General features: G+C 40.5%; 2 protein-coding genes and 3 non-coding genes across 5 annotated transcripts; 1 reads left to right on the forward strand and 4 right to left on the reverse strand.

Annotated features, from left to right (window-relative positions):
- Positions 1 to 11,275: 11,275 nt before the first annotated feature.
- LOC148074903 (uncharacterized) lies at positions 11,276 to 13,962 on the reverse strand. The gene is made up of 7 exons (XM_087796146.1): positions 13,830 to 13,962; positions 13,055 to 13,128; positions 12,447 to 12,519; positions 12,089 to 12,198; positions 11,710 to 12,001; positions 11,596 to 11,628; positions 11,276 to 11,388 (listed from the first exon to the last, which is right to left on the reverse strand). Exons 1-7 carry the CDS (start codon positions 13,960 to 13,962, stop codon positions 11,369 to 11,371), a joined length of 735 nt encoding a protein of 244 aa, XP_087652272.1. The 3' UTR covers positions 11,276 to 11,368.
- A 1,229-nt stretch (positions 13,963 to 15,191) lies between these two features.
- LOC148074904 (small nucleolar RNA U3) lies at positions 15,192 to 15,404 on the reverse strand. The gene has a single exon (XR_015711908.1). It is a non-coding gene; the product is annotated as a small nucleolar RNA U3 (small nucleolar RNA).
- A 3,294-nt stretch (positions 15,405 to 18,698) lies between these two features.
- On the reverse strand, positions 18,699 to 21,385 carry LOC148074905 (uncharacterized). Its single transcript, XM_087796150.1, has 7 exons — positions 21,253 to 21,385; positions 20,478 to 20,551; positions 19,870 to 19,942; positions 19,512 to 19,621; positions 19,133 to 19,424; positions 19,019 to 19,051; positions 18,699 to 18,811 (listed from the first exon to the last, which is right to left on the reverse strand). The coding sequence occupies exons 1-7, from the start codon at positions 21,383 to 21,385 to the stop codon at positions 18,792 to 18,794; spliced, it is 735 nt and encodes a 244-aa protein (XP_087652276.1). The 3' UTR covers positions 18,699 to 18,791.
- A 1,229-nt stretch (positions 21,386 to 22,614) lies between these two features.
- LOC148074906 (small nucleolar RNA U3) lies at positions 22,615 to 22,827 on the reverse strand. Its single transcript, XR_015711909.1, has one exon. It is a non-coding gene; the product is annotated as a small nucleolar RNA U3 (small nucleolar RNA).
- A 795-nt stretch (positions 22,828 to 23,622) lies between these two features.
- On the forward strand, positions 23,623 to 23,832 carry LOC148074907 (small nucleolar RNA U3). The gene has a single exon (XR_015712020.1). It is a non-coding gene; the product is annotated as a small nucleolar RNA U3 (small nucleolar RNA).
- The last annotated feature ends 3,558 nt before the right edge of the window (positions 23,833 to 27,390 follow it).

Consider the following 27,390-nt stretch of genomic DNA (forward strand, 5'->3'; position numbering starts at 1 on the left):
AGGTTGTAGTGAAGAGTATTTGGAGAAATAAAAGGTGACGCAGGTGTGAACACATGAAAGTGGAGGAAGGAGACTCACTCGCAGTTGAGCTGTGGATCCACACAACAAGCACAAACAACACCTTCTTCATCTTCAGCTCTTTTCTGGAGACTAGGATCCAACAAGTCTTCAGGTCGACGAACGAAGTACAAGTGAAAGTAAACAACAGACGCAGGAAGAAATATCTGAGCCAATGAGGATTCAGTGTGACGTCACGTCCAGATGGAAAGTCAAAGTAAACCAAACATGTTATTACGACTATTTTCTGTGACAAAAACTCCACTTTAAACTTTATTATTATTTCTTAGAGTCGTTCTTCTGAACCTTAAAGTCACGCAGAATGTGAACTATGGAATACCAGGAGTGTCAAATTAAAGTGAAGAGAAATAAAAGTGGATTGAATTGCTTTTTATTTTGACATATATACGTATAAACTTTCTTTCCTTCCTTTCTATTCTCTTTTATTCAGAAAAAAAGTTTTTCTAAAATATTACTATGAAAGTAAAAAATAAACGAGTTTTTTGTGGAGACGAGAAAAGCTTCTAGTTCCCTCTAGTGGTTCAAACATGACATTGAGCTCAAACAGTAAATACATTTGAATGATTTTCAGTCATTTTCATCAATTCAAGAACCATTTTTATCATTATTTTACGGACAGACTTTCTGTAGTTAAAAAAACACTTGAACTATCTTCAGTTCCCTCCTGGTCAGTGAGCTCTTGGTGCTCTACGATCTCTCCAACATTGTATGGTCTCACAGGAAGTAAAACTGCCTGTTCTTGGTACTATTTACCCACAAACCTTAGCATGAACTGGCCCTCAAAAGTAAACCTGTCAGAGAAAGTAAAGGTCTCAGGCAACAGCAGGTTGAAAGTGGGGATATAAGTAGTGGAGAAAATAAAAAAAATAACTTTCAGGTTGAATTATAGAATTAAAATATATCATTTTTACTTAAAGTATACAATATTTGATTGTTTTTTTAGTTGATAAATCTCATACAGAAATAAAGTTGTGTGATGAGCTACAATATTTAACTTCATCAAAATGTCTTTAAATCCATTTTAATTAACATTTTCAATCAGGTTTTGTTTTTACACACAAATAAATGTGATCAGTATCCGTTCATGGTGATTGTCCTTATCTGCCACAATGATTCTTCCCTGACTGAATATCTTTTGAGCGTGTTGTGTTGAGTCTGTAATGCTGCCAACAAAGTTATGAATCTACAAGTTTCCTGACACACTTCGACTAGAAATTGTTCTTGATGATAGTTTATTGAAAATAATTCTTCTCACTTTTGTTTCTTTGTCAAGATGAAACATTAAACATTTCCACATGGTTGGTTTAAACACTCAATGTGAACATTTTGGTGCATGTGTTGAACTTTCATTTGGATTAATATGTAAGTTCACAGTATTGAGGGGAGGAATATGATCAGAGTGTTGGTTTTCCATTTTAAAAGTGTAAATATTGTCTCATTCTGCACTTTGTCCAGGACGAGAACACAGTCTTCTCTTTCAGTCAGACAAGCCTACTCTTGGGATGAAGGTTTTTGATCATCCATTGTGCCGACCAAGGCTTTTCTATGGTTTTCCACCAGTGTTTCCTCTTTCCTCTTGAGAACAGTGAGGCTCGAGGGTTTGAGGTTGATTTTAGTGGCACCAGAAGCTCCAACAAATCACTGGTTCCTCAACTGGTTGGCTCTACAACAAACTGAAGAAATGCTGACTCTGCTCTCTGTTCTAATGTTGACCACAGTGTTGGACAAATCTGTGATCAACACCTTAGAGAGCATGAGCTCCATCATCACATAACTTATGCTATTTATCCCAAAGCTTTCATGTATATATTACCCATTGAATTAAAATGCCATAGGATAGTGATGTTACCAACTGTGGCTTCGAAGCGTGTGTCGAGTAATCCAGGAATTTTTTCATGAAGCGTGTATCGAGGCGTGTGTTGGTTACGTAGGTGATGACGTTCGAGGCCTCGCGAACCGAACCGTCACGTGACGGTTCGGTAATCGCTCGTGAACTTCCCGCGAAACTCAGAATAAAAGTGGCCTCAAAACGCAATGGAGCTTCCCCCACATCTCTTGGATTGGCGGATTGTTGACTATAGCAAACTTTGGTTTACTAGTAGTATCATGGAACCAGCGAGAAAAGGGTGTTTTTCCCCCGTGTGGCAGCATTTTGAGCAGATCTCTCATATTAAGGTATTGTAGCGAGCTTCAGTGAGCGTCAGGCAAGAAGAACATGGGTGCCTCTTATTTAACAGCACCTGTACAGGTTTGTCTAAACATGTAAAACATGGTGAACCAGACTAATTCTCCCACACCTCTCACTCATGGTGCCGAACTTGAGGACCCATAATGCACCAGTCGCTACATAGCCCCCACCTGAGGGGTCAGTCGTCCCCGACAACCCCAACATCTAGCACAAAGTCTCTAAACCTCCCAGGTCGCCGATGCTGTCGGGTAGGCTGTCTAGGTGCGACAGGTGTAGATGGAGAGCAAGGGTCCATGGGGCTCAAGGTGCCGTCTTCAGGAACATCACAACCGGCTGGGGAAGGACTCAGGGGACGATATGGTGAAAGTCTTTCCTGGTGCAGTACCACCATGCGTCTTCTGTTTGGCAGCCGCACCCGATACACCACTTCAGACAAGCGGTCAATTACTTCACCAGGTCCTTGCCAGTGACTGCGGAGCTTAGGGGAAACTCCCTTTTTGCGGACCGGACAGTAAACCCACACCTTGTCTCCCGGCTCAAAGGCACGCCCTCGACAGCGTGTATCATAGGTCCTCTTTTGCCGGGCACCAGCACTGTCTTGAGACTGCCGACTGTAGTCGTGTACCACCTGTAGTCGGTCCTTCAGTCTGCGGAGGTAATCCATCTCCTTTCCTCCAGGAATCTCAGGTTCTGGCGGGGCACCAAATACCAAATCCACTGGTGTCCGCAGCTCTCTCCCGAACATCAGAGCAGCAGGAGTGCATTGGCTGGATTCCTGCACAGCACATCGGTATGACCACAGAACCAGGGGTAAGTGACGATCCCAGTCCTTTTGATGTTCACTCGTCAAGATAGCAAGCTGAGTGGCAAGAGTGCGATTAAATCGCTCCACCAAACCGTCGCTCTGTGGGTGGAGCGGCGTGGTCCTTGTCTTCCTCACCCCCAGCCGTCTGCAGACCTCCTGGAACACCCGGGACTCAAAGTTTCGCCCTTGGTCACTGTGGAGCTCGTCAGGAACTCCAAACCGAGAGAACATCTCGTCCACCAACTTCTCTGCTGTTGTGATGGCACTTTGATCTGGTACTGCGTAGGCCTCTGGCCACTTGGTGAAATAATCCATGGCCACCAAGACATAGCGATTGCCAGAGTCTGACACCGGAAAGGGACCAAGAATGTCCACTCCAACTCTCTCCATCGGAGCCCCCACCAAGTACTGTTGGAGTGGGGCATGGGACCGCTGTGTTGGCCCCTTCTGGGCAGTGCAGGCATCACAGCAGTGGACATACAGCTCCACATCTCTTCTGCATCCTGGCCAGTAGAACCGGCTCCGAAGGCGATGTAGGGTCTTTGTATTTCCATAGTGTCCTGCCCCCACCGAGCCGTGTACATGCTGAAGTACTTTGGGCCGGAGAGCCTTGGGCACCATGAGCTGCAGGAGGTCTCTTCCTCCCCCTGGTGCTTTCCACCGCCGGTACATCACACCAGTGTGGACCTCGAAGTTGCCCCATTGGGAGTGGTATGCCTTCACCTCGGGTCCTAAAGCCGACACCTCCGACCAGCTTGGACGTTGTCCGGCCTCCAACCAACCCTTCACCGATGCCAAGGTTGCGTCAGCGGCGTGTTGTTGCTTCAGCTCTGGAGATGTAAGTTCCAACCCATCCTCTTCCCCGCTGCTGGCGCGCACCGATATCACCCTTTGTGCCACATGGTCCCGTTCTTCCTGTCGGCAACAGTACCGACACTCAGCTTCAGCACAGGGGCGCCGTCGAAGTCAGCGGCATGCACCAGCAGATCATCCAGGTACACCACACAGCGGTCACGGGGCACGTTAGCCAGAACTCTCTCCATCAGTCGCTCGAACGTAGCAGGTGCATTGCAGAGTCCAAAAGGCATAACCCTGAATTGCCACAGTCCTTGTCCAATGGTGAAGGCTGTCTTTGGTCTTGCCTCCGGGGCCAATTCCACCTGCCAGTATCCACTGCGGAGGTCAAGGGAGCTGAACCAACTGGACCCAGCAATGTTGTCAAGCGCATCATCAATGCGAGGAAGAGGATACGAGTCTTTCTTGGTGACTGCATTCACGCGCCGATAGTCCACGCAGAACCTCCAAGTACCGTTCTTCTTCTTGACCAAGACAACAGGGGCTGCCCAGGGGCTATCTGATGGTTCAATTACTCCAGCATTGTACATCTCCTGGATCTTTTCAACTGCGACCTTCCGCTTGGAGAGGGCTAACCGATGGGGGCGTAGACGTATGGGTTGAGCGTTACCAGTCTCAATAGCGTGCTGGACAAGTCCAGTCCGCCCACAGTCCTCATCCCTGGCAGCAAAAATGTCTTTATACTCATCAAGCAGACATTTCAACTGCTGGCCTTGCTGAGGTTCCATGCCGTCACTACTGCGCTGCCAAAGTTGGTGGATTGCTTCCGCAGGCTCTGCAGAGGAAGAAGCTGGTAGGGTTGGTGCTAATGCCGTTTGTGGAGCACAAGATCTTGGCATCTCTTGAACTGCTGCTGTCATCCTCCGATGATCAGGCTGTGCCTTCTCCTCCCTACTAGACTTGAGCTCCACTTTTTCCTTGCCCAGGATTATGGTCTTTCCTACTACGTCGACTTGAGCTTCCCAACGACTCAACAGGTCCAGCCCAATGATACACGGATCATGGATGTTGGCAAGCCAAAACTCATGCTCCAACACTTGGTCTCCCACTCGAACTGTCACCATCATTTTCCCTAAAATTTTTAACTTTTCTCCAGTTACTGACATCAATTTGGTGTTGGTTGGGGCCCACATTTCGGAAACTCGGCTATTGGCCTCAAGGAGGGTGCCTGGACGGACCAAAGAGATGGTGGACCCAGTGTCCACCAAGGCTTGACATGGCTGACCATCCAGTTGGCAGTACAGGTACAATCCTTGTGTATGTCCACAACGTCCAACCAATGTCCATCTGCCTTGGAGGGAAAGTGGATTTTGGAGTGGGCGGTCCCTCATTGCGCCACTCCACTGCAGTTTCCCACCACCCTGGTAATAGGGGTCGGAGCAGGGCAATCTCTTGCGAAGTGGCCGAGCTGGTCACACCGAAGGCATCGATCTGTCGGACGGGGTCGTCGTCTGGATTGTGGCGGCACTGAGGACAGGCGGACCTCCTCAACATCTTCATCATAGTCCAACATCTTGACCTGCGCCTGCGGACTAGGAGCCCTTGATGGTGTATGTTGAGCAGCGAAGATCCCTTGTGCTCGTTCAGCTTCCCTCAGTGCCTCGGTTAGGGACACCGGCATGGAGAGACGAACATGCTGTCGTAGTTTTTCTGGTGCCAGCCCTCGTAGAAAAGCGTGGAGTGCTAGTTCTTCTTGGGATGTAGCATTGAAATGCGGATACCCTTGCCGGGCATACTGCTGCACGTCAGCGGCGAAGGTGCCCAAATTCTCCCCTTCTCGTAGATGGCGACTAGTCAGCTGCTCTCTGCTCTGGTCGGCATGACACGGCTGGCCAAACCGTCTCTGAAGTGCAGTGGTCAGGTTGGGGAAGTCGATGGTTTCCACTGGGGCTAGGTCTAGAAGCACTTGTGTCGCCTTTCCTTCCAAAGCCAGAGCCAAATGGGTCACAGCTTCAGCATTGCTCCACCCATTATGCCGCATTGTTAGTTGCACCTGTGCCAGGTATGGCACAAGTGGTACCAGTCCATTGTACTTGGGCAGCTTAACCGTTTGCGTGTGTGGAGGCGTACTCATCTGTATCATTGTGTCCGGGCCATCATCTGCATGTAGTCTTGTTCTTTCTGCCAACAGGTGACACTTGCCAGGCGGCTCCTCTGCTCCAACCCGCTCTTCTGGTGGTAGAGAATGCTGATCCAATCTTCTATCCGCCGGTGGCCAAGTCCTCCCTACCCCCAGGGGGCAGTGCGCAGGCGGCTCCTCCTCTCTGGTCTTCTCTTCCAGTAGAGGGCGGTGTTTCCGTATGGCACTTGCTCCATCAGTGCTGTGTCTCAAATCGCATACTAATCTTAGTATGCTAGAAGTTAGTATGCATCAGTTTAGTATGCATACTAACTAGTACGCAAATTCTCCGCAGATAGTATGTCTCAAATCAAACCCTGAAGCTACACACTAACCGGAAATCACATGACAGCTTCTTCTTCTACTTCTATTTAACGATGTTTCAAGCAGCTGTTTGAACGCTATCGCCGACACCTGCTGGCAGCACGTATTGCAACTTTGGAAAAAGAAATAAAGAAAAAATATGAGAATCTAAATAATCGCGAGATATTTAAGCTGGTATCAGCAGCGAAGATGTGTTTATCCTCCTACTGCTGCTGAAAATACACATTTAATTATATGCATATATATGCATTTATATATGACGTAACTTCCGTTTAAAACGTCACTAAAATGGCGGCTGTTTAGTATGGTTAGTGTCCATCGAACCATGCTAGTTTTGTGGGCGTGTTAGTATGCCAATTTAGTATGCATGGCGCACTAAATTTCGCATACTAAGAATTGAGACACACTAACGTACTAAAAATACTAACTTTTAGTACGCTAGTATGCGATTTGAGACACAGCACAGGTCTGTCTTTCCTCAGAAGCCGGGCTCCTCCAGCCACCAGGGGGCGATCAGAAATCATCTTTGGCGTTGCTCTCTTCTCCATCAGTGGAGGACGGTGACGGTGTAGGTACAATTTCGGTCCCCCCTACAATATCGGTCCCCCACTTCCTATGTGATGACGTCACACGCGTCATATGCGAACGTCTCTTTAAAATATTTTTTATGGGTTAAAGAAACATCAACAGAACGTTTACATGATACTTTTAACCACATAAAACATTTATATTGACAAAAAGACGATCTTCGTCAACATAATCACTTTTCGTTCTTTCATTTCCTGGTCTGACGACACACGTGACTTTGAGACCAACGGAAGGGTCCGCGCTACATGTGACGAAGCCGCTGATTGGCCGAAGCTGTTTTACTAATAATAAAGCACAACTGTATAATGAAATAAAAATCATTCGAGTTCCGAAATAATTCGTTTCTCAAAAAAAAAAAAGTTAGAATATTCCCCTTTCAATAACTTGTCTGTAGTTCGGATCATAAACACCTCAGTAATTATTTAGGTTTTCGATTTTTTTAAAATCAATTAAATCAATTATTAAATGTACATATGCCCACTTTATTGAACGAGTCTTTTTTTTTAATTGTCATATTTGTATAATGTATGCACTACAAAAAAAATCGTGCTTTTTTAACACTACTGGCAATAAACATTTTCTAATTTTCACACTATTGAGATTTGTTCTCTTCATAATACTGTTGGAATATACCCTCCTATATTGCTTTTTGTTCTCAATTGTAAACGGGCTTGTAGAACAATGAAACATGTTTAGGCTGATTATTCCAGTTGCATAATACGTACAATTCTACAGTTAAGTCTGTTTATGTACACTGCAACACAAATAAATGACAGAAACAATGATAAAATGACAACAACATTTAATAATTACGGCCTTTCAGTATATTCATGAGCATGTGGCCTCTAGGTCACAACACTCAACAAACAGTAATAAACTGTCTGACCGCCAATGGTTCATAAAACGATCAAAACACGACACTTCCGTCGCTCCAACACAAAGAGTGTGTAACGGGTCGTTTATTCGCCTCTTCAAGTCAAAGAAAATACAAGCTTTCAATTCAATTCAATTTTATTTAAAGTGTCTTATCATTACAACATTATCTCAAGACACTTCACAGTTGAAGTAAGACTATAGTTAATTAAGTAAAAACAGATCCCAGCAATTCAACAAAGAGCAAGAAGCGAAACACTGTGCAGTGGACTATGGCGAGGAAAAACTTCCTTTTAGAAGGCAGAAACCTCGAGCGGAACCAGACTCATTGTTGACGGCCTGCCGCTTTGACCGGCTGGGAGGAAGGATGGAGGGGTAGACAGATGGATAAAGAGAAGAGTGAGGGAGGATATAGTGAGAAAAAAAGAGGACAGTGTAGGAGGGTCCATGGAGGTGCTGGAGAGAACTCTGGATCTGATGACGTCTTGGAGATCCTGGATCAGCAGCAGCTCTGGAGGTCCTGGGGCTCTGGGAGAGAAATAAAAAGGTGTTTAAACTGCACAGGTGATGAATGTAATGCAGAAAAGGAAGGATATACAGAGCTCTTAAAGGTTAAGAGAAGAATTTTAAATTATATTCTAAATTCTACAGGAAGCCAATGTTCAGACACAATACTCACCTGAATCCTCCAACTCGGGAACAATTGGAAAAAAGCCACCTTACCAGAATGGACAATGGAGACTGGATGTGTGCCTATAGGAAAATAACAGTGAAATCAGAGATACATGGTAGGGAGTGCAACTACTCTACACTATGAAAATCTAAAAACAACTTACTTTTGCCTATGGCATTAGACTGCAAAAATGACTGCAGTATGCGGAACCTTCTGAGTAAAAGGCCTGCAGAGCTCCCCTTTTTCCGGTCCCAGTGTAACCTATGGAAATGAATATAAAGGTTATCCATTTTTATGTTCAAAGAATGACCTTAATGTACATGTGTGAGTGAATATAAGCCATATAATTGAACACGTTTACCTGGTAAACTGTTTTTGAATTCCAGGTCACACCCTCTGCAGGAGTCGATTGTGTACATCCTGTATAACTCTTTTCTAAAGGATGCAGAGTTTGTGCTCCAGGTATTAATGCCTCAGGAAATATGTAAAAAAGAAAAGTCGTAAGAAAAAGGAGTTGGATAGGATTTGTGAATACATGCATGTTGTACTTACTATCAAGCCACTGAAAATGTGCCCGTATTCTGAAGAAATCTGCAGAAACGGTGTCTCTGAAAGTGGTCACACCAGGCTCAATGTAAGGTATGCACCATCTCCCACCAGTAGGATAACCTCAAGGAGGATTTCTGAGAGGATCTCCTTTGGCAACTGCAAAATAATTGTTGCAATAAATGATGCAATCCAGAGATTGAATGTTATTGAAAATAATTTAAAAAAAATTACATGAAACAAATACATATGTTTTTGACATGAAGCATCAACTATGTTTTTTTCTTTGCAATTTCTGTTTTTCAGAGCAACATAATATGAATTACAATTACCTCCAGTATGAGACACCTGTCAGCCTTTTCAGTCCGAACCTTTAAACGATAACAGTTTCAGTGAATCAATGTGCAGAAAAACAAAAGTTGAATGCAAGCCACTTTTCCATTATCTTGCTTACCATGTGCATCTTCTTTTGGGACTTAGGGACCCTGTATATTGGTTTCAGTGTCCCTTGAAGCAGAACTCTGGCTTCATTGGTCCAGTAGGCAAATCTCCGTCCATGGCTTTAAATTTTGATAGAGAGCAGAGATAGTGTAAATAGGGTTCATTTATTGAAATCTTAGGAAAAAAAGGTATTCAGTCTTACCCTTCAGTCTCAAATCTTTGCATCAGAGTTATACACCACCACTTTCTGATACGTGGTATGTCCTCCTATTAACATAACATTTTTGTTATACCCATTACATGTTCAGTACTAATCATTTTAATATCATATTTTATACATAAGATGCTGACCTCATTAAACCAGAATGGAGATCCGGTGGTTAGATGGAGTGCGTACTGTGAAGATAATAGGTCAAGTTTCTGATAATCCAAAAAATAAAATAGTGATACTAGTTTACCATCAACATGAAAATTCCACAGGAATTCCCAGATGTTTGTTGAGGAAAGCCCTGTGAGACAATACATTAAAAGTTGAGTGCTGTTGTTAGGGGTTATAAAATAAAATACTAGTGACAGAAGAAATGCACCTCCAGGTCTCGTCCAAACTTTGTTGTCCACTGGCCAGGAGCAATGTGTTGAGCAAGGTAACTGTAATTATTACAAGAAATAAAAGTTATAAAATAGTCAATAGAATGCAAAAAATATAACAAACAACTTATGTAAGCCTTTCAAACGAGGCAAAAGCCTTTCAAACGAGGCAAAAGCCTTTCAAACGAGGCAAAAGCCTTTCAAACGAGGCATCTATTAAGGACAGGGCAGTATTTATCCTATGTATGACTTTATATTTATAAAGTTATGAATTATTTTAGTTCTTTAAAATTGACATGCAAAGCAAGCCACTGAACAGGGCTTTAGTAAATTTACGAAACCTAATAATGCTCTGGTAGGAACTGTCACCAATCCCATCAGGTTTAATGGAGTCAAGAAAGAAAATCTCTTTCTTTGCTGGGTTCAGGACCTGAAATCATTGTGAGAAATAAATGGAATTTCATGCATTCAGAAGCATTTAGGTAGTATTTAGCAAGTAATAAGTATAGCAGGATTACAATAAGATTAATTAATATATTTTTAAATTGACTCACTGCGAGCAAATAGTGATCTGCTCTCCCTGTCTGTCGGCTCCAGGCAGGAATGACAATCATATCTTTTAAAGACAGATCATCCTATAATTGTAAACAACAGAATTAGATATATCATGTCACAGGTAAAAACAGGACTGTGGATAACTTACAGGAAATGTACTTTTTCCTATCTTCATTGTTGGCACCACATACAAATCTATAACATGGATAGGTTTCCCCTGTTGATTAAACACACATTCAGTATTTATGCTGCTTAAAAAATAAAAATAAGAAAACCGAAAGTAGAAAAGTATTAAGTGGCTTATGTCTTTCTCAATAAGAGTGGAAAAACCTACATGACGTCGAGCAGCTTCCTCAACAAGCTTAAAGCATCCATTTCCAATCTGTCACAGGGTAAAGAAGAAACAAGTGATGCATTTGTCAAGAATGCAATACAATTTTAAAGTTCACTTACATTGGCTTCCAAACATTTAGGAAGGCCCAGGTTCCAAAAGTCCTCTCTGGTAAGGCACACGGATTGGTCCTTTACAATGATCTCCGCGGGTGGTCTGAGCTCGTCCAGCACGTAGTCAAGAAATAATAGTTTAGGGGAAAAAAATCACACATACATCACAATATAGATATATTGCAATTGTAACATTTTTATACATACCAGCAGGACTTGGTCAGGTTGCATCTCTCTTAAATATCCAACACCTGACCAGTAATCATGGCCATGCATTGAACCTGGTGATGGCTAATGCTCCGATGTGGATACTTTTGAACAAATCAAAATATAGCAAATATTTGTTATTCCATATTCTTTACATACATCATCTCACCTAACCAATACATAAAAATGTATTAGTTAATCTTATTGTAACCATTGTTAACTTGCTTTTCTTATTACTTGCTACATATTAGCTAAATGCTTCAGTATGCATGAAATTCCATTCTATTAAAGGTAAACTTTTATAAATGTACCTTGTATGCTGTTCTCTCTGTTGTTAATGGATGCTGCGGACAAAAAGACATCAGGTCAATATGTAAATATAATTCAGACTGTAACTACTCTTGTAATAAAGAAATTACTTCTACCTCTTAATTCTGGTCTGATGAAGGGTTTGAGCTGGGAAATGTTAACACTCTGTTTCAGGAGAGATCCTGCAGTGTTCGCCAGCATTGCCACACCTTTCCCTGAAATGGAGGCAATGACATAGGGTCCAGACCAGTTGCACTCCAAACGCCCTCCTTTGCGGCCTTCCTTCCGCTTGTTCGCCTTAAGGACCTCATCGCCGACGTCGAATTGGAAAGACTTCACGTTTCTTCCTTTCCGAGCCTCATATGCCTTCTTTTGGCTCTCTTGGGCTGTCTTGATGTTTTGGTAGATCTAAAAAAACATACAAAACCAAATGTTATTGTTACTTGACATTCTTTGCTTCAATACATGAAGTTTTCAGATGATCATTACATTAACCTTGGCATGTAACTCCGCAACTGTTGCAGCCTTTGCCTCCAGGTGTTCTTCTGAGATTTCAACAGACACGGATGTAGTTTCCATCTCACTTGGCATCGCATTAATTACACCTGGAGTACGGGGGTGTCTTCCAAACAGAGCGAAAAACGGTGTGTACTTGATTGACCTCTATAAAAAAAACATTTGATCTATTTAGATTTTGTTTTTGTCCACCAGAGTACTTTGTGGCATGTTACCTGTTTGGATGTGTTAATGCTTGCAACAACTCCCCGGAGATGAACATCCCAGTCATTCTGTTCATCTCCACAGTACTTGGCCAGCGCTGTTTTTATGTTTTTATTTGTCCTCTCATCCTGACCATTGGCTTGTGGATGGTAGGCAGAGGTGATGCAGTGCTTCACGCCAAGAGCCTTAAAAACACTGCTGTTGAGCTGAACACAGATAGACATAGAAAGATTGTAGGGATGATCCATTACTCACATTAATTGCCATATATATATATATCACGTACTTCATTGACGAATTCTCGGCCTTGGTCTGTAATAATCTTTTCAACAAGTCCAAATTCCAGAAGAATGTTCACAATCTTCTTGGACACTTCATGGGCACTTTTAGTATAAAGTGTTTTAGCCACCACCTACTTGGTGAATAAATCTGTGGCCGTCAATATTAACCTACAAGATAAATCAAACATTTTTAGTAAGACACGCTGAAGGTCGTATGGCAATTACTCTTATTTGTAAGTATCGGTCTACCGTTTTCCCTTTGCGGTGGTTGGGAGCGGACCAATCAAGTCTATCCCAAGAACAGTCCAGCCTCCTTTACTTCAATGGGATGAAGTACTGGAGCAACAGTCTTCAAAACCTCATGATGCTGGCAGCGGGGACACTCATCGACCTTTGGAAAAATATATTACAGACCTATCTTATGTTGACTAAAATGTCACCAATTCTCAAAAAATCTCACCCATTTGTCCACATCTTGTCGAAGATTAGTCCAGTGATATGATGCCGTAACCTTTTCATAAGTTCGGCGTTTACCTGCGTGATCAGATCATTGGGTGTCATTAGTACGAGAGTTAGGCATGTTGGAGAAATACAGAAGGAGTGGAGTAAGAAAAACAATTAGGTTAAAGAATATTGGACATACAAAAGAATAAGAACAAAATATTTACCTGGGTGACCCCCGGTACCAAGGTCGTCATGGCACATCTTCAAGACTTCACACACCTGGTCCCGTGTGAACAATACCAGGCGTAGAACATCATTGAAGCAGTTATACAACTGGCCATCTTTTAGATAAAAATAGATAGTAAATTAGTTAAGGTGAATATTAACAAATGTCCCCATTTTCTCATACATATACAATAAAAAAAACAATCAGATACAACTTTTGGAGTGAATTAGAAAGATTTTCACTACATTAATATTTGTTTATTAGAAATCAAAAATTAAACATATATTAAAATCATTTTCTCATACACATACAATCATAAAGCAATCGGATGAAAACGTTTTGGGTGAATTAGAAAGATTTTCACTACATTTATATTTGTTTATTAGAAATCAAAAATTAAACATATATTAAAATCATTTTCTCATTCATATACAATAAAAAGCAATCAGATAAACCTTTTAACGGTGGTTAACTAAGATGTTCACTATATTTGCATTTATTTATTAGAAAAAAAATGCAGATAACTTAAAAACTAGTCATTAAGATACATGTAATTAGTGCTTACCTTTGATGGTGTATTTCTTGGCTGCTCTCCTAATTATCCTCCTTCTGTTCTTAGGATTATCAAAGTCAAGAGTCAGGTTGTTGTAGTCGTTATTCAGCAAGAAATGGCGAACTTCATCGTGAATGTTGTCCATTTTTCGGTATTTGATCACTTACAAGTAATCAAAGGGAATAATTTTGAATATCGCCGATATTTATATAGACAGGTTCAGCCAATCAACTGCTAGACGTGAGAATGTCGCTGATTGGCCACTTTAATGTTACAATTAAGACCATAAACCCTAATATATTACAACCGTTTTTCAATAATATGACAACAAATCTCAATAGTGTGAAAATTAGAAAATGTTTATTGCCAGTAGTGTTAAAAAAACACGATTTTTTTTGTAGTGCATACATTATACAAATATGACAATTAAAAAAAATGACTCGTTCAATAAAGTGGGCATATGTACATTTAATAATTGATTTAATTGATTTAAAAAAATCGAATATATATATATATATATATATATATATATATATATATATAGTTTCCATTGGACACGCCTTGTACTTATATTCCTATTTTTTTTTTCATTTTGAAAAGGTGAAGTGTCTGTTCTGTTCCAAGGAAATTGGATACAACAACAACACTTCATCAATGCTGAGGCATTATAGAGCCCTGCATGAGAGCTTGGAGACCAACGAGACAATTGAACCAACGTCAGGCAAGCTAGATGGCTTCTTTCAAATTCATTTATTTACTATACTACTGTTTGTTATTTATTTTATGTGGTCACTTACATGCAGCTTTTCTGTTTTAGGAAGCAAACTCTGGCATCGTTTAGATGCCACAGTACAGCAGACCAGGCCGAGGAATGAAACGGTTGATGCTACGGTGGCGGTGAAGACCTACCTCAACGAACACAATATTCCTAGAAACGAGGACCCCCTACAGTACTGGGCGAAATGTAAAAATATACACCCATCTCTATTTCAGCTGGCCATGAAAATACTGTGTACCCCGGCTTCATCCGTCCCCTGCGAAAGGATTTTTTCCAAAGCCGGGGAAATAATCAGTAAAAAATGAAACCGGCTGAAGCCCAGTACTGTGGGAAAATTGCTTTTTTTAAATAAAAATGAATAATTATTTTTAAAAAAAAACAAGGTTGTCAAGTACATTTTTTAATATCAGAATCATTTGCGCACAAAGATGCAATGCTACCAATTGACCACATGATGGCATGGTCGTGCAAATGAAGCCTCACAAGGCTTTGCTCCAAAGATGAACTACTCGGCTGGGAGGCTTCGGTGCTTCATGAGGCTTCATCTCGCCATCACTACCATAGGATGTTTATATTAAACTTTGACAGAACCAACAACCACTCTGATCATATTCCTCTCAATACTGCACAAGGAAGTAAAGAAGGATCATCAATGACAGAGAACATATGAAGTGAATCATTATTCTCTGTCTGCTTCACACTCAGGAAGGAATATCACAACTCTTCATCATGGTTAGTGACACCAAACACTTTACAAACACATTTCTTAAGTTAAGAACTATAGAAATGATCCCTGAAAGTATAGTCTTAACTTAACTCTGCACCAACATCACACTCCATCCTCACACCAAACCATTACAGTGACGATCCAAAGGTGACCTTTGTGTTGAAGGAATGGCTTCATAAAAATCATTGTAAGGACCTGGAGTCTCTTAGTCAGTCTCCAGATCTAAACCTCATAGATCACAGATGTCAAATCAGTCCAGAAAAGTGCTTGTTCTTTGTAGTGTAGTTCACAGAAATAAAGAGCATTTTACTCAAAATTATTCAATAAATGACATTTGTTTCTTATAATATTGACTTTACTCCATGTGTGTGCAAGCTTTATGGTTCATGTGTTTGATATAAACATACATTTCATGTTGTGTATTTAATAGTGATGTGTTGATGAAGCCAAATGAAACAGTGTCATGTTGTTTAGAGGTCAGTAGGTGGCGCCATCAGTTTAAAAATTATGTTTCATTAGAAAAGTTGTTCAAAACAATAAAGGTTAAGAGAAGAATTTTAAATTATATTCTAAATTCTACAGGAAGCCAATGTTCAGACACAATACTCACCTGAATCCTCCAACTCGGGAACAATTGGAAAAAAGCCACCTTACCAGAATGGACAATGGAGACTGGATGTGTGCCTATAGGAAAATAACAGTGAAATCAGAGATACATGGTAGGGAGTGCAACTACTCTACACTATGAAAATCTAAAAACAACTTACTTTTGCCTATGGCATTAGACTGCAAAAATGACTGCAGTATGCGGAACCTTCTGAGTAAAAGGCCTGCAGAGCTCCCCTTTTTCCGGTCCCAGTGTAACCTATGGAAATGAATATAAAGGTTATCCATTTTTATGTTCAAAGAATGACCTTAATGTACATGTGTGAGTGAATATAAGCCATATAATTGAACACGTTTACCTGGTAAACTGTTTTTGAATTCCAGGTCACACCCTCTGCAGGAGTCGATTGTGTACATCCTGTATAACTCTTTTCTAAAGGATGCAGAGTTTGTGCTCCAGGTATTAATGCCTCAGGAAATATGTAAAAAAGAAAAGTCGTAAGAAAAAGGAGTTGGATAGGATTTGTGAATACATGCATGTTGTACTTACTATCAAGCCACTGAAAATGTGCCCGTATTCTGAAGAAATCTGCAGAAACGGTGTCTCTGAAAGTGGTCACACCAGGCTCAATGTAAGGTATGCACCATCTCCCACCAGTAGGATAACCTCAAGGAGGATTTCTGAGAGGATCTCCTTTGGCAACTGCAAAATAATTGTTGCAATAAATGATGCAATCCAGAGATTGAATGTTATTGAAAATAATTTAAAAAAAATTACATGAAACAAATACATATGTTTTTGACATGAAGCATCAACTATGTTTTTTTCTTTGCAATTTCTGTTTTTCAGAGCAACATAATATGAATTACAATTACCTCCAGTATGAGACACCTGTCAGCCTTTTCAGTCCGAACCTTTAAACGATAACAGTTTCAGTGAATCAATGTGCAGAAAAACAAAAGTTGAATGCAAGCCACTTTTCCATTATCTTGCTTACCATGTGCATCTTCTTTTGGGACTTAGGGACCCTGTATATTGGTTTCAGTGTCCCTTGAAGCAGAACTCTGGCTTCATTGGTCCAGTAGGCAAATCTCCGTCCATGGCTTTAAATTTTGATAGAGAGCAGAGATAGTGTAAATAGGGTTCATTTATTGAAATCTTAGGAAAAAAAGGTATTCAGTCTTACCCTTCAGTCTCAAATCTTTGCATCAGAGTTATACACCACCACTTTCTGATACGTGGTATGTCCTCCTATTAACATAACATTTTTGTTATACCCATTACATGTTCAGTACTAATCATTTTAATATCATATTTTATACATAAGATGCTGACCTCATTAAACCAGAATGGAGATCCGGTGGTTAGATGGAGTGCGTACTGTGAAGATAATAGGTCAAGTTTCTGATAATCCAAAAAATAAAATAGTGATACTAGTTTACCATCAACATGAAAATTCCACAGGAATTCCCAGATGTTTGTTGAGGAAAGCCCTGTGAGACAATACATTAAAAGTTGAGTGCTGTTGTTAGGGGTTATAAAATAAAATACTAGTGACAGAAGAAATGCACCTCCAGGTCTCGTCCAAACTTTGTTGTCCACTGGCCAGGAGCAATGTGTTGAGCAAGGTAACTGTAATTATTACAAGAAATAAAAGTTATAAAATAGTCAATAGAATGCAAAAAATATAACAAACAACTTATGTAAGCCTTTCAAACGAGGCAAAAGCCTTTCAAACGAGGCAAAAGCCTTTCAAACGAGGCAAAAGCCTTTCAAACGAGGCATCTATTAAGGACAGGGCAGTATTTATCCTATGTATGACTTTATATTTATAAAGTTATGAATTATTTTAGTTCTTTAAAATTGACATGCAAAGCAAGCCACTGAACAGGGCTTTAGTAAATTTACGAAACCTAATAATGCTCTGGTAGGAACTGTCACCAATCCCATCAGGTTTAATGGAGTCAAGAAAGAAAATCTCTTTCTTTGCTGGGTTCAGGACCTGAAATCATTGTGAGAAATAAATGGAATTTCATGCATTCAGAAGCATTTAGGTAGTATTTAGCAAGTAATAAGTATAGCAGGATTACAATAAGATTAATTAATATATTTTTAAATTGACTCACTGCGAGCAAATAGTGATCTGCTCTCCCTGTCTGTCGGCTCCAGGCAGGAATGACAATCATATCTTTTAAAGACAGATCATCCTATAATTGTAAACAACAGAATTAGATATATCATGTCACAGGTAAAAACAGGACTGTGGATAACTTACAGGAAATGTACTTTTTCCTATCTTCATTGTTGGCACCACATACAAATCTATAACATGGATAGGTTTCCCCTGTTGATTAAACACACATTCAGTATTTATGCTGCTTAAAAAATAAAAATAAGAAAACCGAAAGTAGAAAAGTATTAAGTGGCTTATGTCTTTCTCAATAAGAGTGGAAAAACCTACATGACGTCGAGCAGCTTCCTCAACAAGCTTAAAGCATCCATTTCCAATCTGTCACAGGGTAAAGAAGAAACAAGTGATGCATTTGTCAAGAATGCAATACAATTTTAAAGTTCACTTACATTGGCTTCCAAACATTTAGGAAGGCCCAGGTTCCAAAAGTCCTCTCTGGTAAGGCACACGGATTGGTCCTTTACAATGATCTCCGCGGGTGGTCTGAGCTCGTCCAGCACGTAGTCAAGAAATAATAGTTTAGGGGAAAAAAATCACACATACATCACAATATAGATATATTGCAATTGTAACATTTTTATACATACCAGCAGGACTTGGTCAGGTTGCATCTCTCTTAAATATCCAACACCTGACCAGTAATCATGGCCATGCATTGAACCTGGTGATGGCTAATGCTCCGATGTGGATACTTTTGAACAAATCAAAATATAGCAAATATTTGTTATTCCATATTCTTTACATACATCATCTCACCTAACCAATACATAAAAATGTATTAGTTAATCTTATTGTAACCATTGTTAACTTGCTTTTCTTATTACTTGCTACATATTAGCTAAATGCTTCAGTATGCATGAAATTCCATTCTATTAAAGGTAAACTTTTATAAATGTACCTTGTATGCTGTTCTCTCTGTTGTTAATGGATGCTGCGGACAAAAAGACATCAGGTCAATATGTAAATATAATTCAGACTGTAACTACTCTTGTAATAAAGAAATTACTTCTACCTCTTAATTCTGGTCTGATGAAGGGTTTGAGCTGGGAAATGTTAACACTCTGTTTCAGGAGAGATCCTGCAGTGTTCGCCAGCATTGCCACACCTTTCCCTGAAATGGAGGCAATGACATAGGGTCCAGACCAGTTGCACTCCAAACGCCCTCCTTTGCGGCCTTCCTTCCGCTTGTTCGCCTTAAGGACCTCATCGCCGACGTCGAATTGGAAAGACTTCACGTTTCTTCCTTTCCGAGCCTCATATGCCTTCTTTTGGCTCTCTTGGGCTGTCTTGATGTTTTGGTAGATCTAAAAAAACATACAAAACCAAATGTTATTGTTACTTGACATTCTTTGCTTCAATACATGAAGTTTTCAGATGATCATTACATTAACCTTGGCATGTAACTCCGCAACTGTTGCAGCCTTTGCCTCCAGGTGTTCTTCTGAGATTTCAACAGACACGGATGTAGTTTCCATCTCACTTGGCATCGCATTAATTACACCTGGAGTACGGGGGTGTCTTCCAAACAGAGCGAAAAACGGTGTGTACTTGATTGACCTCTATAAAAAAAACATTTGATCTATTTAGATTTTGTTTTTGTCCACCAGAGTACTTTGTGGCATGTTACCTGTTTGGATGTGTTAATGCTTGCAACAACTCCCCGGAGATGAACATCCCAGTCATTCTGTTCATCTCCACAGTACTTGGCCAGCGCTGTTTTTATGTTTTTATTTGTCCTCTCATCCTGACCATTGGCTTGTGGATGGTAGGCAGAGGTGATGCAGTGCTTCACGCCAAGAGCCTTAAAAACACTGCTGTTGAGCTGAACACAGATAGACATAGAAAGATTGTAGGGATGATCCATTACTCACATTAATTGCCATATATATATATATCACGTACTTCATTGACGAATTCTCGGCCTTGGTCTGTAATAATCTTTTCAACAAGTCCAAATTCCAGAAGAATGTTCACAATCTTCTTGGACACTTCATGGGCACTTTTAGTATAAAGTGTTTTAGCCACCACCTACTTGGTGAATAAATCTGTGGCCGTCAATATTAACCTACAAGATAAATCAAACATTTTTAGTAAGACACGCTGAAGGTCGTATGGCAATTACTCTTATTTGTAAGTATCGGTCTACCGTTTTCCCTTTGCGGTGGTTGGGAGCGGACCAATCAAGTCTATCCCAAGAACAGTCCAGCCTCCTTTACTTCAATGGGATGAAGTACTGGAGCAACAGTCTTCAAAACCTCATGATGCTGGCAGCGGGGACACTCATCGACCTTTGGAAAAATATATTACAGACCTATCTTATGTTGACTAAAATGTCACCAATTCTCAAAAAATCTCACCCATTTGTCCACATCTTGTCGAAGATTAGTCCAGTGATATGATGCCGTAACCTTTTCATAAGTTCGGCGTTTACCTGCGTGATCAGATCATTGGGTGTCATTAGTACGAGAGTTAGGCATGTTGGAGAAATACAGAAGGAGTGGAGTAAGAAAAACAATTAGGTTAAAGAATATTGGACATACAAAAGAATAAGAACAAAATATTTACCTGGGTGACCCCCGGTACCAAGGTCGTCATGGCACATCTTCAAGACTTCACACACCTGGTCCCGTGTGAACAATACCAGGCGTAGAACATCATTGAAGCAGTTATACAACTGGCCATCTTTTAGATAAAAATAGATAGTAAATTAGTTAAGGTGAATATTAACAAATGTCCCCATTTTCTCATACATATACAATAAAAAAAACAATCAGATACAACTTTTGGAGTGAATTAGAAAGATTTTCACTACATTAATATTTGTTTATTAGAAATCAAAAATTAAACATATATTAAAATCATTTTCTCATACACATACAATCATAAAGCAATCGGATGAAAACGTTTTGGGTGAATTAGAAAGATTTTCACTACATTTATATTTGTTTATTAGAAATCAAAAATTAAACATATATTAAAATCATTTTCTCATTCATATACAATAAAAAGCAATCAGATAAACCTTTTAACGGTGGTTAACTAAGATGTTCACTATATTTGCATTTATTTATTAGAAAAAAAATGCAGATAACTTAAAAACTAGTCATTAAGATACATGTAATTAGTGCTTACCTTTGATGGTGTATTTCTTGGCTGCTCTCCTAATTATCCTCCTTCTGTTCTTAGGATTATCAAAGTCAAGAGTCAGGTTGTTGTAGTCGTTATTCAGCAAGAAATGGCGAACTTCATCGTGAATGTTGTCCATTTTTCGGTATTTGATCACTTACAAGTAATCAAAGGGAATAATTTTGAATATCGCCGATATTTATATAGACAGGTTCAGCCAATCAACTGCTAGACGTGAGAATGTCGCTGATTGGCCACTTTAATGTTACAATTAAGACCATAAACCCTAATATATTACAACCGTTTTTCAATAATATGACAACAAATCTCAATAGTGTGAAAATTAGAAAATGTTTATTGCCAGTAGTGTTAAAAAAACACGATTTTTTTTGTAGTGCATACATTATACAAATATGACAATTAAAAAAAATGACTCGTTCAATAAAGTGGGCATATGTACATTTAATAATTGATTTAATTGATTTAAAAAAATCGAATATATATATATATATATATATATATATATATATATATATAGTTTCCATTGGACACGCCTTGTACTTATATTCCTATTTTTTTTTTCATTTTGAAAAGGTGAAGTGTCTGTTCTGTTCCAAGGAAATTGGATACAACAACAACACTTCATCAATGCTGAGGCATTATAGAGCCCTGCATGAGAGCTTGGAGACCAACGAGACAATTGAACCAACGTCAGGCAAGCTAGATGGCTTCTTTCAAATTCATTTATTTACTATACTACTGTTTGTTATTTATTTTATGTGGTCACTTACATGCAGCTTTTCTGTTTTAGGAAGCAAACTCTGGCATCGTTTAGATGCCACAGTACAGCAGACCAGGCCGAGGAATGAAACGGTTGATGCTACGGTGGCGGTGAAGACCTACCTCAACGAACACAATATTCCTAGAAACGAGGACCCCCTACAGTACTGGGCGAAATGTAAAAATATACACCCATCTCTATTTCAGCTGGCCATGAAAATACTGTGTACCCCGGCTTCATCCGTCCCCTGCGAAAGGATTTTTTCCAAAGCCGGGGAAATAATCAGTAAAAAATGAAACCGGCTGAAGCCCAGTACTGTGGGAAAATTGCTTTTTTTAAATAAAAATGAATAATTATTTTTAAAAAAAAACAAGGTTGTCAAGTACATTTTTTAATATCAGAATCATTTGCGCACAAAGATGCAATGCTACCAATTGACCACATGATGGCATGGTCGTGCAAATGAAGCCTCACAAGGCTTTGCTCCAAAGATGAACTACTCGGCTGGGAGGCTTCGGTGCTTCATGAGGCTTCATCTCGCCATCACTACCATAGGATGTTTATATTAAACTTTGACAGAACCAACAACCACTCTGATCATATTCCTCTCAATACTGCACAAGGAAGTAAAGAAGGATCATCAATGACAGAGAACATATGAAGTGAATCATTATTCTCTGTCTGCTTCACACTCAGGAAGGAATATCACAACTCTTCATCATGGTTAGTGACACCAAACACTTTACAAACACATTTCTTAAGTTAAGAACTATAGAAATGATCCCTGAAAGTATAGTCTTAACTTAACTCTGCACCAACATCACACTCCATCCTCACACCAAACCATTACAGTGACGATCCAAAGGTGACCTTTGTGTTGAAGGAATGGCTTCATAAAAATCATTGTAAGGACCTGGAGTCTCTTAGTCAGTCTCCAGATCTAAACCTCATAGATCACAGATGTCAAATCAGTCCAGAAAAGTGCTTGTTCTTTGTAGTGTAGTTCACAGAAATAAAGAGCATTTTACTCAAAATTATTCAATAAATGACATTTGTTTCTTATAATATTGACTTTACTCCATGTGTGTGCAAGCTTTATGGTTCATGTGTTTGATATAAACATACATTTCATGTTGTGTATTTAATAGTGATGTGTTGATGAAGCCAAATGAAACAGTGTCATGTTGTTTAGAGGTCAGTAGGTGGCGCCATCAGTTTAAAAATTATGTTTCATTAGAAAAGTTGTTCAAAACAATGGAAAATAGTGCAGAGACCGCCATCTAGTGGACACTTAAAAATAATGACACTGCTTCATCAAGCTAAGAAGTACAAAGCACTTTCAATACTTACAAAGTATTTTATTAATTGACTTTTGTTTATTATAATATTCACTTTACTTTTTGTGTTTTTTAAATAATGTAGAAACCTAGTTTGAAAGTATTGTGGTGCATGTGTTTGATTTGTAAATACATTTCATGTTGTGTATTTAATGTGAATCACACAGTATCATGTTTGTTCAACTAAAATAAAAAATCAACCATCACTATAATAGTTTGGTGTGAGGATGGAGTGTGATGTTGGTGCAGAGTTAAGTTAAATTAAGACTAAATTAAATTTCTATAGTTCTTAACTTAAGAAATGTGTTTGTAAAGTGTTTGGTGTCACTAACCATGATGAAGAGTTGTGATATTCCTTCCTGAGTGTGAAGCAGACAGAGAATAATGATTGACTTCATATGTTCTCTGTCATTGATGATCCTTCTTTACTTCCTTGTGCAGTATTGAGAGGAATATGATCAGAGTGGTTGTTGGTTCATAACAAGATGACTAAATGTTAAACCTTTATGAGTTTAGCAGTAATGGTGAGATTAAGCCTCATGAACCACTGAAGACTTCCATTAGAGTAGTTCATCCTTAACTAAAGCTTTAGGATTCATTTGCTCTAACAAACCATCAAGTTTGGCATCATTTCTGCTTAAAGGATTCAGAAGCAGAAACTTTTATTTGTCAGATTCATTGATTTGTGAGACTAGTAGAGATATGTGTTTGTATTTTGTTAAAAACCTGAATATTTAGGGGCGCTGTTGAGCATAGCAATGGAGTAGACATGTTTTTTGGAGCTCCACAGAACGACTATATAAAAGTAATTTTTTCAGCGCACTTTTTGGAAAACATTCGAATTTTACCTTTGCTAAACCATATGCCTAAAAACCGAAACTTTGAAATGGCTGGTAAATCAAGCAAAGGTGGGCAAACAGCGACTCAAGCCACGAGGCCTTCGCCTTCGACGCCGACTTTAGCCCCGAGCTCCATTGAAGTAGCTTTCCTGAGAAGGAGTGTCTCCGCACCCGACGCGTCGGTCACTGAATCGCTCAAGATGGAACTACTATCTTCGGTGCGCAAGGATTTACTTGAAATCCTTCAAACAGAAGTTGGCGCAGTGTTGGAAAGTGAGATGGCGGTGATTCCAGCGGATATTGGTGCAGCGAGAGCGGAGCTCAAAGAATACAGGTCGACGATCAACTCTGAACTCTGACCTCTGAACTCTCCGCCATGAAAGCTACGGTGAAGGATGTGGAAGAAAGTTTGTCAACGTGCACGGATGATGTTGTTTCACTCAAGAAGGAGGTGAAGCGGCTCACGGGGGTCGTGGACCAACTTCACAATAAATGCGAGGACTTGGAGGCGAGGTCGCGGAGGAACAATGGAAGGATCGTCGGAATCCCGGAGACCCGTGAATGCAACACCGAGTCTGTGTCCTTCTGCAGCCTTTGATCTGAAGGACGCTCCTGGACAGAACCGTCTCTCCCCGCCTGGATCTACAGAGGGACGCCGGTCAAACACCATCATAGCCCGCGTTCACTACTTCCAAGACTGTGAAAACATCCTGAGACTCGCTCGGATCAAACAACGCATCAGTGTGGACGGAGTCAGCATCTCAGTGTTTCCTGACCCGACAAGTGTTGCCAAAGCACGCGCGGCGTTCAATGACGTCAAGAGTCGGTTTCGTGGAGTGGACGGGGTTCGCTTCGGATTTGCTTATCCTGCCCGCTTCAGAATCACCTACAAGAATGTGGAGAAATCCTTCTACTGCTGCAGAGGCGCGAGTATGTCAACAAAAACATCAGTGGAGCCTTAATTGTATTAAGTCAAGTTCTGTTGGGGCCAACTTTAGCTTCCTGAGCGTGTTAGTGCAGATACCTTTTATGGTAGGTTTATTTGTTGATGTTGTTTTTGTTTGTTTATGTTTACTCCATACAGTTACAAGTGTATTTACACCCATGTTAAAATATGAGTCACAACCCACTGTCTTTAGCTTCAACACGTTTTGCTATAAATTTTAAAAGCCTTTAAAATTATCGCCTGAGAAACATGCAAGCGTATTACATGTCGAGGAATACTGGTAGCCATGGGTAATACTAAGTGTGCAACAGCTAAATTATTAAAAATGCGAGAGAACGCAACGAAACTCAAAGAGTGCAAAATGAAACAGCGGATTCAAGGAGGTCTTGCACCTTTTCTTGATCAGGACAGTGTTCAGTGCTCAGTGTGTGGGAAAAAACCTGCGGCACTTGTTGATGCAGGGAAAATTCCTCACACGACTCTTGGTGCCATGCCAAGCAGTCAGACGTTAGACAGTGATGACGGGGGTGATGAAGGATTGTCCAGGTTGACGGGGACAACGTTGGTGGGGGGCAGGGTTGTAGATGGGGTGTGGGCGTTGACTTTGAGGAGGGGTTTGTCACAGCTCTCGGGGTCAGCTGCACACTGCGTCAGGTGGAACCAGGTGTCTCCTTTGCCTTCCAGCTGGAGGGCGTGAGACGTCCTTTCCAGTACGCGATGAGGACCAGTCCAGCGTGGTTCCGTCCACTTTCGCTTGAGCGCCTTCAGGTAGACACACGGGGTGACCTGCAGTGGGACGGGTTGCTTGGGGACCTCTTCAGTCTGCTTGGAGAACCTGGAGCCAAGAAACTGTACAGTTGAGACAAATGGCGTGTGTGTTGTCTTACCCTTTAGGTTTGATATTGGTAATGGAGCGTGGGGTCCTGGAAAACAGCGACCTGTGTGGAGTTCGAATGGAGAGTAGCCCGTCCGGGTATTAACAGACATTCGAACACTTATCAGTGCCATTGGTAGTGCCGCGAGCCAGTTGACTCCGGTACTTATCATGACTCGGTTGAGGTTGTCCTTCAACGTCCTGTTCATTTTCTCCACCTGTGCCTGTGACTGGGGGTGGTAAACAGAACCAAACTTGTGTTTGAGGCCCAATTGGCGCTCCACCTGTTGTAAGTGGGTGTTCTTGAAATGCGTGCCATTGTCACTTTTCAGACAATGGGGAAAACCATGAGTTGGAATGTAATGTTTAACCAAATGTTTAGAGACGCTTTTTGCATCTTCTTTCCGGCAAGGATATGCTTCTGGCCATCCTGAGTAGGCGTCCACCATCACCAACAGGTACCTGTATCCAGAAACTGGGACCAACATGTCCGTATAGTCGATAACAACCATTTGTCCTGGAAAGAAAACTGAAGGGTGTGTTAGTCCTGGTAGTGGTTTGAGAGTAGGCCTAATTGCAGCTTGATTGCAAACATTACACGAGATTAGTGCTTGTTTCACCATTTGGTTTTTAAATGGATGCCACCAATTGTCCAATCTTCGAATTGTTTCTTCTCTGCCTACATGTGTAGGACCATGTGCCTCAAGGATTAGAGATTTCAGATAGGCTACTGGTGAAGCCGGGCGTCCCCTTTTACACCAGACACCTTCTTCTGTTTTCCCTGAGCCTTGATTTATCCACATTGAAATTTCTTCAGGTGATGCTTGAGATTGAATGTGAAGAATTTTTGACCAAGATGACTGCTCATCCATTTCTTCAGCTGGAACCACCATCATTTGCCCTTGTGGCTGATAACCCGCGGTTTGTTTTGCCAATGCATCTGCCGCGCGATTACCTTTTGATATTTTGTCCGATTGAATGTCCTTTTAAATATATAACACCACTATGTTCCTTCTTTTAGCATTAAGTAAAGTCTTATTAGTTTGAGGGAAGTTGTATTTATCTTAAATCATGATTTCTTGTGTTTGGTAATTTAAACATGTCCAAAGAGTAGTTTCCTAAACTACATTTAAACTTGCTAGTCAAGTTTTAGCTTTACTCATGCTGGCTCATGTTTCTTGTTTACCTTCTATGATATATTTAAGTCTGCAGTGGACAGTGGCTTCTTATTTCTCCCTCACTGGAGCTTCTCAACACCACCTCTAACAGGATAAGAATGATCAGAAGTTATGAGAAGGTCAGTTTTGAATCTATTCAGGTGATGATGAGGATATTGTGTGTGTGTCACGAGTTGTGTATTCATAACT

The sequence above is a fragment of the Callionymus lyra genome, chromosome 7, assembly GCF_982586985.1.
Source record: "Callionymus lyra chromosome 7, fCalLyr1.hap1.1, whole genome shotgun sequence".
Classification (NCBI taxonomy): Eukaryota; Metazoa; Chordata; class Actinopteri; order Syngnathiformes; family Callionymidae; genus Callionymus; species Callionymus lyra.

Coding starts and splice junctions, on each gene's coding strand:
- LOC148074903 (XM_087796146.1), bottom strand. CDS start 13,962: ATGGACAACATTCACGATGAAGTTCGCCATTTCTTGCTGAATAACGAC. Junction 12,520..13,054: donor GACAAGATGTGGACAAATGG/GTGAGATTTTTT, acceptor ATCTGTGTTCAG/CTCAACAGCAGTGTTTTTAA. Junction 11,629..11,709: donor CATCAGACCAGAATTAAGAG/GTAGAAGTAATT, acceptor TTTTGTCCGCAG/CATCCATTAACAACAGAGAG.
- LOC148074905 (XM_087796150.1), bottom strand. CDS start 21,385: ATGGACAACATTCACGATGAAGTTCGCCATTTCTTGCTGAATAACGAC. Junction 20,552..21,252: donor CAAGAAATACACCATCAAAG/GTAAGCACTAAT, acceptor CTGATCACGCAG/GTAAACGCCGAACTTATGAA. Junction 18,812..19,018: donor CAGAGAGAACAGCATACAAG/GTACATTTATAA, acceptor TTTGTTCAAAAG/TATCCACATCGGAGCATTAG.